The sequence below is a fragment of the Tyto alba genome, unplaced genomic scaffold (genome assembly GCF_018691265.1).
Source record: "Tyto alba isolate M040663 unplaced genomic scaffold, T.alba_DEE_v4.0 Super-Scaffold_38, whole genome shotgun sequence".
Classification (NCBI taxonomy): domain Eukaryota; kingdom Metazoa; phylum Chordata; class Aves; order Strigiformes; family Tytonidae; genus Tyto; species Tyto alba.
Genome location: NW_024881313.1, coordinates 23015120 through 23028733, shown reverse-complemented (window position 1 = coordinate 23028733; position 13614 = coordinate 23015120). Strand labels below are relative to the sequence as shown.

General features: G+C 36.9%; 1 protein-coding gene across 2 annotated transcripts in view; it reads right to left on the bottom strand.

Moving 5' to 3' along the window:
- The window catches only part of GPR158 (G protein-coupled receptor 158), a 196947-nt gene that overhangs the window by 84069 nt on the left and 99264 nt on the right, over nt 1-13614 (bottom strand). For both annotated transcript variants that reach the window (XM_032991213.2, XM_032991221.2), the window contains exon 5: nt 1348-1416. In XM_032991213.2, the coding sequence (XP_032847104.1) occupies nt 1348-1416 (69 nt within the window). The remainder of the gene's footprint in view (nt 1-1347; nt 1417-13614) is intronic.

Below are 13614 nucleotides of genomic sequence, written 5' to 3'. Positions count from 1 at the left end.
GATGAGGCTTCTGGCATACTTGGGAGTTGAGGTTGTACAAACACTGCCTGGTTCTTACAGAGCCTCGGCCTGGAGAAGCCACTACATGGCTCTTGGATTCTCTGGGAAAACAAGGAAGAGACAGACATGGAAAGAAAACTGCTCGCATCACACTTTATGCTATGAATTTCTACAAATGCTTCACAGCGTTTCCACACTAGCGGAGGAAGCAGCGCATGGGCTTTCTGTTCTGCTCACTGGGAAAGAATATGAAAGAAGTTCTGAAAAACCTGGGGAGAGGTATTGCAAGTTGTAAAAAGCATTTGTACAACATGGAAAAAAAACAAAACTTCTTTCTTCCTGACATCTGCAAAGTGTAAGATGAAAAAACACACGAAACTATCCTAGAAATGCACACACTTTTTCTTTAGAACTTGAAAGTTCTAAATGATTCAAAGTTCCACATGATTGAAAAAATAATGTATAAAAATTCCGTTGGGATATATGCTTATTAGAGTATTCTTCACGCCTCATTCCAGTACCATTTATTTGCTACTTGTTCTGCAACTGCAAAGGATAGTAACTGCATGATGGTCTGTAAAAGCACAGAAGATTCTGACTACTGAGGAAAATAGAATGTAAACATGTATTAAAATAATCCACAACTCCGTCTTTGTTTCTGTCTCTTGATCTACATACTTTTTATCAACTTCATTCAGCTTACAGTTCTACGTCTTGCTTTATCTAGTCATTATATTGGGTTTATGTGGCAATTACCAAGCTCAGGTTGTCTGGGATTTTTTAAAAGAGAAAGGGTCTATATTTCTATGAGTTTTGTGATATACTCCTCAGGCAACTGTGAATTTTTTTTTTTCACCACTTATATAGCAGAGGGATATTAATACCTAATTTTCCCAAATACATGGTATAGCAGATGTCATGTAACATCAAGATATATGCCAGTAATACACTGAAATACTAACTCTCCTTTATACCACATTGCAGAGAAATACTTGGTATAATCAGCGTCTTCCTTTTATACACCTTGTATATTTTTTCCCATGGCATAGTTTAGAGAGGTATCATCTTTCAAAGCAAAAATTCAGCTTAACCCAGAACACCTAAAAACTTCGAAGTAAAAAACACTGGAAAGTTCCCTAAACTGAAAATGGAGAATTATTACAAATATAGTAAAACATTTAAGTGTTCTAAGAATATTTACAGAACACAGCACATTTTATAGTCAGATTAAACTAATCATTACATAAACATAGTTTTGACATTTATATTTTCACCAAGGTGATTCATACAATGTTTTTAAATGTCGACAAAGATATAATTTCCCCAAAAAGTTATAGTTTAACTTACTGGGAAGTACAGGAGAAGTGATCCAAAAAGAATGGTTTCCAGCAGCACCAGCCCTGAAGCCCTGATACTCTAGAAGACAAAAAACAATACAAAATATAAGGAAATTCTCTCTGTGTGCCATTTAGATACTGAGTTCTTTGTAGAAGACACTTTCACTTTTGTCAGTATAATGCTTCCACAGTAATGCTTATGAAAACATAGTATTAAGTTGTCTGTCACATTGGCATGCTCAACATTCTTTAATTCACAGGCCCATTACAATGGTTGTGTTTTACAAAATCCAATTTAAAAAATCACTTTCCTATGTTAAATACTATTCAACACACATTACCTGGATACGTTTTTAAACTGCTAAAATTACTCTCAAGTGTGAAAAATTATGGATCATGGGAATTACAGATATAGCTGTAGAATTTGTTCTGTACTATTTAAATTTCAATAAGTCCTTCGAACATTTTGACTTATTTAATATTAATGACTTGGCTTCTATAATATGGATGAATAATCTCCAATTTTACTGAATACAGAGTGTGCTCTTAGATTGAAAGCGCCTTTATTTTTCCCGAAATTTTGTACAAATATGTTGATTCAGACATTAACTTGTCAGGATTGTAAAATATCGTGTCATTTCTTCACTAATTTTAATGCAGTCTCTCCATCATAGTTTTCTTATACTTTAAAATAAAAAAATAAAAAAAAATATTTTTCCTAATACAAACTGTATTCCAATGTTTGATGATTTATGTATAGTGCATCTGTGCCTTTTCTTAGAGACAAAACATCAACACTGCTTCCCACTTCTTTAACCATCTCCTTCTCCTGAGATACTGTTTCATACACATTTCTGGAAGAAAGCAGTGCTTTCCCAACTGCAAGCAATGCAGGCAGATAGGACAGCAGAAGAGGCTTTGCCAAAAATCTTTTGAAAAATCCCCTTCTTTTGCACTACAAAATCCTCTTGTGGGCTGGAATCAATGGTACGTGGTAATCTCTCTAATGGCTTTAGATGAGAGAAGTTTATCGTTCAGAAATAAGGCAATCATTAAAAAAAAAAAAAAAATTTCTATCTGAATGAAAATTTTTGGTGCCCTCGGGTCCAGTTTCTGCTTGCAAAAGACTGGTGACATTTTCTAGATAAAAATTCAGCTTTTCAGTGAATCTATAATCTTACTCTGATTTCCTATTTCATCATTCATTTTTTCAGCTGGTCATTTTTACAACATTTAATGTACTGAACATAGGTTGAAAGACATGGAGAAAATTCTCAGGAAGCCTTTTTAGTATGAGACAATTATGGAGCCATGAAATTTCTAGCAATGGTGAAAATTGTCAGCAAAGGTTGTCTAAAGCAGGTATATCAGCAGATACATCAATAGATACAAGGGTCTACCTCAAAAATGATCATGAGAAGTTACTTCCAATGGGTATTCACATCAAAGCTTCAATTTTAAAGAAAACACTAACGTAACAGCTCCAGGGGCATCTTGGTGCTACTGATGGTATTTTAGTCACAGTTAAAGCCTGGAGTGAGGATTATGAATGGTTTTCCACTGGTCTTAAGATGATAATGGTTGGCTATTTGGTACAAGCACTGCAAAATTTTCCCAGGAAAATACTGGGAGCACACCTTATTTCCTTATTTTTTTCCCAGAATTTTTCATGTATTCAAGAATCATTACTATGTCTCCTCTTCTCTAGGCTTCCCCAATTCTTTCACTTTTTCTTATAGATCTTAACCTTAGACTTTTATATTAAGTTTCATATTAAGGATTGCAAAACTGTTCTGTTACCTCTCTAAAATTGCACCCTGAAACTGAGACGTATATATATCCAGCAAAATTTTAATGGAACTTACACACTCCCATTGAATGTTTCTTAAAACAAACCAAAACAAAATACCAACAAATAGCTAAAATACTGTAACTACCTCTCTGAATAGAACGCAGTGCCTGCCTTAACAGTTGCTGAAATCTGAATATCAACCCACAAGTTCAGCTTATATTTACACTGGGTTCCCGCAATGCAAAGCACTTGCTTTCAAAATCCAAATTTTGGGTTTTGGTTGGGTTTTTTTTTTGTTGGTTTTTGTCTTTTGATTTTTTTTTTTTTCTGATGATGATGTTGGGTAAAGCATAAACAGAATCCCAAATGTAAAAAGCTAGGAAACTGGTAACTGAAGTGATAGCGTCAGGATTTTTAGGGTCAAGTGATCCCATTCTTCAATAACAGATCAAATTCAACTGAGTCAGTACATTATATAATTTATTTATGTCACTTGAATAGATGGGCAGCTTTACTGACTAGTCTAATAATGTGAAGACGGTCCAGCACTCCCATAATGCATTTCCCCATGTAACAGCACTGCCTCACTTCATCTAGAAGGATGTTCCAGAGAGACACTCACAAAGCATATATATCAAAAGACAAATATAGTGATTCAGTATTTGTGAGACACTCAATAAGCATCCCTAAACAATTAACAAAGACCTGAAGGGATGACACTATCTTTTATGGCTGCTGTAATAAAATTGTTTATGTACCCTATTTCTGTATTCAGATGCGTTCAACTTTTTCAAATGGCTCTATAAAAATCAACACATATAGACAACTTTTCAAAACTGCTTTCTGCAGACACTTCTGATCTAATATAACACCAAAAAGCTAGAAGTAAATGTTTAGATGCCAGTTATGGAGTCATTAAATGGAATACTTCCAGGTTATTTTAACTAAGAAGTGACTGAACTCCCAATTATTTTATAGCTTAAACATTTGAAGATATGGATCATGCACACTGCTTTCACATGTATAGGAGAAAACATAAATATTTTTGTAAACTATAAGTGGCAGTTTGAGTTATTTCACACTTCTGACGAACACATAAATTTAGCCTGAGTGAGATGTAAATTTTGTGTGCAGCAGATGAAAAGAAAGAAGCTTAGAAAAAAGTTAAAATCTGCCTCTGATAACACAGGTTTCACACTTTGTGATGTCAAGTTCCCAGCACTGTATCATAAATTTTTAAAAAGTATTGTAGAACCATGTCCACAAGATTCCTTTTGTGGCCCTGATTCTGCTGTACCTGGGAGCTCCACACATTTTGGTAGTTTTTCTTCACAACATCTTTGCAAGACAATAGTACTTTACTCATTGGGAATTAATGCAGAGGGGTCTCCCCAACACACTACAAGAGACTGGCAGAGGTCAGTGAATTCACATCTCACAATTGATCAATACTCAAACCACTGAAGAACCATTTTTTTCTTATTTTGTACAATGCATCTGTATATGACAGAATGGCCAAGAAAGTAGCTGAAATGGGTATCATACAGAGAATATGGAAATTATCTAAAAATGCTGGTCTTCAAACAGCTTCTCTGTGAACATCCTTTTCTAAACAAGTGTTTCACATCCTGATCAGTCTTTTCTTATTGAGCTTTTTTCTGGGCAGAACGACCTGCAGGGGCAAAGAACTTCAGCATTTCCAGCTCTTATTCCAAAACAATGAATTAACCCACAATTTTCTTCTCATCTGTGTTCATGTATGAATCACTCTCGGTGAATCCTGTCTAAGCACTTCTGTTTCCTGCCCTAAAAGAAGTGTGGCTTACAGAGCACCACTGGAATTCAAAATGAGCTTGAATCCAGGTTTTGACTGTACTTTTATCTCAGTCTTTGATACTTGGAAAATGGGGGTTTTAACCCAACGTTTATACAGCTCTTCTTCAACCCAGATACCACAGCTCTTCTTAACAGGATTCTTCAGCAAACGAAGTAGACATTCTGGCAGAGATGAATGCCGTCCAGAGTGATGAAAAAAGGCACAGAACTTCAAATAAGAAATAGTACAACCGAAGAACTATTTTTGCATGTCGAGTAAATAAAAGAATGGGATGGAAATAGAAGCATCAGAATTCTCCTGAACTACATTTTTGAAACTCTAATTGTTGATTTTCTCTGCTGCAAAGAAAAGAAGATATTTTAATAACAAAAAAAAAAAAGGTATTTTTATAACACAAACAAAAAAAAAAACAAACAAAAAAAAACAAGCAAACATGAAAGCTTCTGGTTTAGAAAAAACACATACACTGATTTTAAAAAATATATGAGACTTTTTTCTTCCAATAACCCCTATTATAGCCAAAGAGGTATGGTCCAGGAAGTAAAGTCTTCATCCAGCACTGAAGCTTTAATAACATGGAATAGCTAAAGCAGCATTTTTAAAATTAATTTACCAGATAAAGATATTCTATGTTTGTTAGATGGTATTTCCACCAGTCTCTGAGTACCAGTTTTTCCATCACAGACTTTGCAAATACAGGCCCCTAAGGCATGGCTGTGGACAGCATCACAAATGCTTGACTATGGGAATCTGCAAAATACACAGCAGTGAATATGCCCACATACCTCAGGGAAAAAAGCTTTTGTTCTTTTAAGAAAACAAATGAAAGAATGGTAACAAATGATAACCTAAAGCCTCCACCAAATAGTGTCCACCTATCCTCTGCACAATTAAAATTCTCCAATGGAATCCACAGAAATCAGGGCATTTTAGGACATAGCCCTGAAATTCCACACAGTGGGATTTTCTTTCACTTGCATAGAACATTTGCTCAATTTATTTTCCTCTTCCTTAACAGCTGCTTGATATTTTGCATCTGCCTTGCTTGTTGGCATTTATTTTGGTTTTTGCTTATTTATTTCTCTGGCTGTTCATCTTGTGTACAGTTTGTTTATTGTCGCTTAGTCTGTGTGCTCATTTCCCTTTCGGGGTTTTATTTCTATATTTACTTATTTGTGCCAGTAAAACTGTCCTTTCTGGTTTTCCCTGTCTCACTTAATGGTTATACATTGCTGACACCTAAGTGATACTGCAATTTATTTTGCTTCTAGCTTCATACTAACTTCCATACTTAGCTTAGTTACCTCTACCATGTATTTTCCACATTCTCTAGGTTTGTTTGTTTTTTAGTTAACTGAGATCTTAGGTAAAAAGATATTAATAGTTGTTGTTATTATTATTATTATTGATAAGTCAAAGGAGGAAAAATAATGATTGAACTAGGCATTAGCTTCAATCTAGCCTCCAAGCAGAAACACTGGAATCAAATGAAAAGGAAGCAATTAAAATAACATGGCATGAATTACACTAAAGGTCAAGACCTGCCATGTACTGGTATCTACCATCTTCACCCTAAGCTAGTTTTTTCAGAGAGTAGCTACCATCCTTCAGTTCTGCAGTGAACCATAAAGTCCACTAAGACAATTCCAACAGATCTGATACAAGTTGTCAACCATGAGAGAAATTAAAGTGAACTGCAATCAGGTGTTTCATAGGAAGCTATCAAAGGGGTGAGCTAGCAAAATGCAAGATAGGTTTATGTACACTGTAGCAAATGCAAATGATGAAGTAGCATGAGGACACAGGACATAAAGGCCCCTGTTTGGTGGGCTCAGTAACTTCTGAATCAGTGGTTATGTAACGCTACACCTACACAGAAAAATCAGCGTACTAGAACAGTAAAATGTCTTGCACCTGTATGTGACGTACTTCAAGAGGTATTTATGGAAAAAGTGAGTTCAAGTAAACTAGTGCAACGTAGGCAGTGGCACAGGACTCCTAGCTGAGCACACACCCTCATGCTATACAGCCACTACAGACTGGACCGGCACTGCAACTCAAGGAGGAAGACACTATAAATATTCACAGCAACTCCTCTCAACTGGGATGTAGCTACTAACAATTATGAGATGCTACTGACCATTTTGCATTTCATTGACTACTCAAAGTTGTAGGGTAAAATAAGAGTGTTGGTGATGTTAGAACACAGCTGTTAGAACTATTCACGAAGTTCAGGAAATACAGTTCTTACCAGCTCAGAGGTTAGGTATCATCTCCGCGTGAGATTCAGGATTTGATTGCAACTCTGCATCCAGGTTTAGGGTCAGAGTCATGGCATATCACATCATGCTACATGATGTGGCATGTTCAGTCCATAAACAAATTAAGGAGCAGCTACACAGAAATTGCCTTTGTAGGCTTCCCCTTGGAAGACATGACGCAATAGTAGGTCACAGTAACCCCATGGCAGATCCTTTTGGTCAGTCAAGCAAGATGCACTGATGGACAAGAGACAGAGCCTTGGGGTAAGGGCAAGGGGAAAGCAAAATCAGGGTGCTGGGGGCTGAGGCAGCACTGTGAGAAACAAGACCTTGCCAGACCCTGGTGTGGTCTAGATACAAAGATAGTCAGAGGCATTTTCCTTATTAACTGTATTTTCAATACTGAAATCTCAGTTCAGTGTGTATAAATATTCTGAATTAGGAAGACAAGAAAGTAGAAACTGGTTCATTACTTCTGCTCTCCTGTGAGGCAAACATAGTGGTCTCTCCAGAGCAATTCCTTTATGAAAAGCCTCATTCACTGTTTATTAGAGAAATATAGCTATTTTCTAACTTTCTCATATATCTTTTCTTATTAATAAAAACAAACCATAAACACTATTACAGGAGGGAAGCCATTCACCATAGGTCTGTGCTGTTCTGTGAACTGCAGTCCAGCTGAGACAGAAGCACCCCTTTAACACAGAGAAACCCATGGGACTCATCCAATCTAGCAGGACTGGGGCTAATGTCTCCTTTGAAAACTGAAGACTTGAACAGAAAAAGGAACAAGGAAAGAGAGTGTGTGTGCCCAAGTGGAATATGTTAGATTTTTTTATATACCCTTACCAGGAAAGGGATAAAACCCCTAACATACTACACAAGGTAGAGAAGACTGTGGGACCACGCATCAGTGCTTGAACGAAACCAACATGACTGAGGTAAAGTTGCTGCAATACCATGCAGGTGTTTAACATGTAGATCATCCTGATTCCATTATGGGTTTGATGTCTATACCTTTCCTACGCAAAGAGCTAGCATGTTAGAAATATACAGAGAGAAAACAAATTTATTAATCTGAAAAGAAAAAAAAAAGTAAAATGCAATGAGCAGGTAAAGCTAGAAATAATATGGGTCCTAAGTGTCACATCTGCAAACAAACATTCATTTGCAAAGTCTTGTGACAAGAAAAATGACCAGTGAAACTTGAGACGTACACTACTTTTTATAGTAAGATCACCACCCTTTATTCTCTGGAATATATTAGAAAAGGAGATGTCTGGGTGGCAGAGCAAAAATACTTACTGATCTACAGAATGAGTTTTGAGAAACTGAAGGAAAATGAAGTAACATCACACAGATAGTTTAAAGGTGTAACTACTGAAAAGGTAAAACATCAGTTAGCAGATGTAAAGCAGTATTATTCACTACAATGGGTTAAAATTATGTAAAGGAAAATTACCAGAAAAATGTTTCTAAATAAAGATTTCTTGTTCTAATCTACTTTACCCAAAGGAAAGTAAATAAGGAAAGTTTCAAATCGTGATATTCTCCAGGTTACCCTCATAAAGGGAATATGAACCGTACAAACAACTAATCATCAGCTGAAAGAAGATAGAAATGCTATTTTCTTTTCACAGTTCCTATTATCATGCATGCTTTGTATGTAATCAATAAACACACTAATATGCCACAATGTGCGTAATAAAAATCTAACCAGTCTCATAGAATCACTGACTCATAGAAACATTTGTTGGAAGGGACCTCTACAGGTCATCTAGTCCTACCACCTGGTCCAAGTAGGAGTACTGCCAACACTAGATCAGGTCAGCCATGGCTTTGTCTATCCAGGTCTTAAAAACCTCCAAGAATGGAGGTGGGTAACTGATGTGTTACCCAGCTGACTGTGGTCTGGCACTTCTCTCCTAGCAAGAAGGTTTTTCCTAATGACCAGCTTAAACCTCCCAAGCCATACTTTGTGACTGTTGTCCCCTGCTACTTCCATCACTTGCCATTACTAAGGAGAGTTTGGATCTGTGTTCATAATCACCCTTCAGGTAGGCTGCTACCAGATTGACCCTTAGCTTTCTCTTTGCCACCCCAGCCAAGCTTAGCTCCCTCAAGATCTACCAGCAGCTCATATGCTCACTAGCACTGAGTAGAGAGGATTAAGTTTTCCTTTGTCTCCTCGCCACCTTCCTCTTGCCCAGTATACAGTTTTCCCACACTGTTTTGAGAGCTCACTGTTGGCTCATATTCAGCCTGATTCCAATGGAGCTCCTGGGTCTTCTTCAGCCAGAATGCTACTCAGGACATTTGAAGCATGAAAAAATCAGGATAAAATAAAGACTTAGACATACAATGTATGAACGGATGCCTTCGTTAAGATGATAGTATCAAGGCAAGGGGTTTTCAGAGCTTCCTCATCCAACTCATTCCAAAACTGCATTTTAGCCAGTTTTTTTATCTATTGGACTACTGGTTCCAGTTTTGGATCTGAGGGAGCTGGAACTGCATGTGTCTGGAGCCTAAAAATGGAATTTCATTCTCTATTCTTGGTATTACCTTCAGCTACTTCATAAAGAAACTGACCAAAACAAGGGGGCTCCTGAAGAAAAACTACAATGGTGACTACAAGAGCTGAGCAGCGAGCACAGGTAGTCTAACTCTCAGATGTCACTGGAGAAGAACAGGTAAAGCCAGATCACATTCATGTCACAACACTTCAAAAGTGGGATTTAAGTGCCACTGCACTGTTTGGTTTGCTCCTGAGGCTTTCTCCATTGTAGGAAGGAACTATTCATCAGCTCTATGCATGCTATTGCCAGTCCCCTTCTCGACCTAGAACTTTACTGTAGATTGCCTGTGAAACTAATGAGGGGATGGGGAGTTCCTAGGTAGCACTTGTCAAGCATCCCCCATTCTACCTTCTGTTTTCCTCGCCCAATTACATTAGTAGAATGCATTTATTTTACTAGGCCTGCAAAAAATAGTGTTTGTGAAGGGCTGCTTTATGGCTTGGGATTTGTTCAGTCTTTAGTCTATCCATATTATCTATATCACATTAGTAGCCCTTGAGAAAAAGTCATTCCTTATCCCTGGATCTCAGAAAGTAACACCATTTCTGTGGCAAATCACATTAGGAAAGGAAAGTCATACGTGCCTCTTGGGCACTGCTTAAAGGCCCTAAATAAATGCTTAGCAATTATTTGCATGAGGGAAATAAAAAAAAAAAAATGTAGCTGGCCGAGTTGCACCAAGTGTAACAAAACAAAAAGCTAAAACAATGGTTAAACAAGCATAGAAGATACTGCATTTCAATTCCCTGTGCAATTCTTCCTGCAATCCAGGAAATACAGCACCATTAATTAGCACTGAATTTCTGAATGTCATCACACAAAGTCAGTGATTTGAGTGTCAAAGTATTTTCAGAAAGGAGAAAAAAGAAGGAATTAAAAGCCAAAATAAAATTAAAGTCATTCTATATCTGCTACATCGTATGCTACTGAATTAACAGAACTGTAGACTTTTGGTGTCAGTCCAGGAATACTGCAGATTTCTCCAGGGCCACATGTCACTGCATTATCTGAGCATGGTGCCATGGAAACCTAGTGAGGGGAAAAGGTTGGCATATTTAGATTTTTTTTCACTTTCATTAAACAGTTCTGCCACTTTCGCAATGTAAAGAATCACTGAGTTGGGCTGTGATTTAAAGAAAATTTCCTTTTGCAAAGGTGGCTTACCACCAGAATGTGATCTTGTCTTACAAATAAACAAGGCCTATAAGAAATTATTAGAAAAAAGTGAATGGGTTAATGTCCCAGGGATATCTTTTCTTATAAAGGCAGAAATTCTTTCCTTGGGGACATACTGCTTAGAACAAGATACCTGGTTCTCACCAAATAGTGATGAATATGTAGATGCAGGAAAATCAGTAATGAAGTGAATAATGCCTAAGTTCAGTTTCAGTCTATTCACATCCTTAGGGTTAATTTAAAAGCTGAATGTGTAAAATGATGATCATCAAAATCCTGGATCACTTAAAGTACCTGTTTCACTAGGTTATGCATTCATTTAATGCAGAAATGAAAGGAAGATGCAAAAGCATTATGGTCTTCAAGAATAAAATGCACTGTCATATTAATAGTTGTTTAATCAGCAATAGATCAAACAGACTACACAAAAAATCTGATGGAATACAAAACCAAATTTCAAGAGCAGGAAGTGGGATTCAGTTAGCATGTTCCCCTGATTTAGTTTACAAATAGTTTCAGAACACCTGAACTGAATTTCAGCTTTCTTATTCAACATGGAATCACCTATTACAGAAGATAATACCACAGCTCACTAAAACAGTCTATATAAATTGTAGTTCAGTCATGTAGAAAGAAACTTTATGGTAAATTACAGAAGAATAAAACAACCTGACTGCAAAGCTCAAGATTTGCAATATCTCAGAGGAAACAAACTGAGAATGATGTATGAGAAGGGTTAGAATAAATCTGATAAAGATTTGAAATCTCATTATTCACATGACTGAGAAGGCAAATGAACTATAGATGAAGATCATTATACTAATTTCAAATCAAAGAAAAACTCATAATTCTGAAGATTTTAAATCCAACTCCAGTTTATTTTAGTTACTTTTACTTTACAAGAGCCAACTGACTGAACTGCTCCAAACTAATAGCTTATGATGAGATCTGAGAAATGCTGACCCCAAAGATGGTAAGATTTTTCAGCTCTTCAGAATTTATTACACTATATAATCTCTCATTAAGTTTAGATCATGGATTGTATGTTTCACTGGAAATAAAAGTGCATTTACCTTTGAAGGAAATATTGCTACGTGTAACTTAATTATTCTTCCTACCACTGTATTGCTGAAAGCCCCAGGTCAGCCTCAAGTTATCATGGACCCTCCACAAGGACAAAGTAAAAAAGACTGTCCTTCCTCCACAAAGTTAAGAGTTTAAGATAAGGGACAGCAGATGGATAATGACAGATGAGAAGAACAATGGAACAACAAGACAGTATCACATATTGTAACAAGCAATCAGTAGTCCCAGGCTATTAGTATTCCCACACGTAGTCACATACTTTGTCAGCACTTAAATCTGAAGACATGATATGGAGAACACGGGATGCTCTCAAAAAGCCTCTACCAATCATGAGGAAAGTATGAAGGGATCAAGGGGTGTTTTTGTTTTTTTTTAAAAATACATTAAGATATTGACGATGGAGGCTGGTGTTGATACTTCTGCATCAAAGAAATGGTATCAGGGGAGAGAGAAAAGCTCATGTGGGAGTTCAAAAACCCCACATGAGGTCAAATCAAGAGGTATAGCTCACGTACAATATCAACATGGAGATGCAATGAGGACAACAAAGCAGCAAGACAGAAAATCATTTGCAGCACCATTTTGAATAGATAGGAGCAGGCCAGGACTGCATTTGCCAAGGCCCGCTGAAAGGACATTGAAGTAGTCAAGACACAAGATAACAAGCTGAGACAAGAATTTTAGGTCTGTGGACTGGCAGAAAACATGTACTAAAAGGGAACTCAAGAGTTCGGTATGGCTTAGACATAGCTGGAGGCAAAGTGAGCTCCAGAGTCCAAAATGATGTTAGATAACAAACAGGTTGCTACAGTAACTAAGAAAGCAGTAACTGGGATGTCTTAGAGGGAAGCAGAAGGAGATCAAGGTTTCTTTTCAGCTATATTGATATTGATGAGAAGACGTTAGAGAAAAATGTCAAGGTTTTATTCCAGACAGAGGGAGGCATGGCTGGGACAGGGAAGACAGAAAACAATCTGACTGTGTTCACAGCATGAAGTCCTAAAGAGAAGCTGACAGCATAAGGCTGCTTCTTGTGAGTGATAAACCTTCAACTTCAGCCCAAAGAAATGAAGAAAAAAATGAAGAATGGGCATATGTTTTAGTCTGAACGATCTGTGTTCATCTTCCACCATATGATACAGCCAAAAAACCACATAAAAAGCTGAACATAAATTTTCTCTAAGGATGCTACGATTAAATAGAAGTTTTACAATAAAAAAATTTTAATAAAAATTGCAAGACTTTTACTAGGATAAGGTTTCCAGTACACTTTTATTTATGCTATCTGAAAGTTCTTATGCTACATTTTTTCTGATGTTGTTTGTTTTCCCACTTTCTTCACTTAAGGTATTTCTTCCTTCTCTTTGAGTGAAACTTTTTTAAACAAGTATTTTCCCATCTTCAAATGTGCTATATGCAAATGAGTTATATTGGCTTTCAGCATCAAAATGGGGTCCAGACACTGGAACGCAAATCCCAGCTGCATCAAAAAACACATTTCAGTCTCCAAACCTTGGTCCTGTCTACTGGCCAAATGCATTTCCCA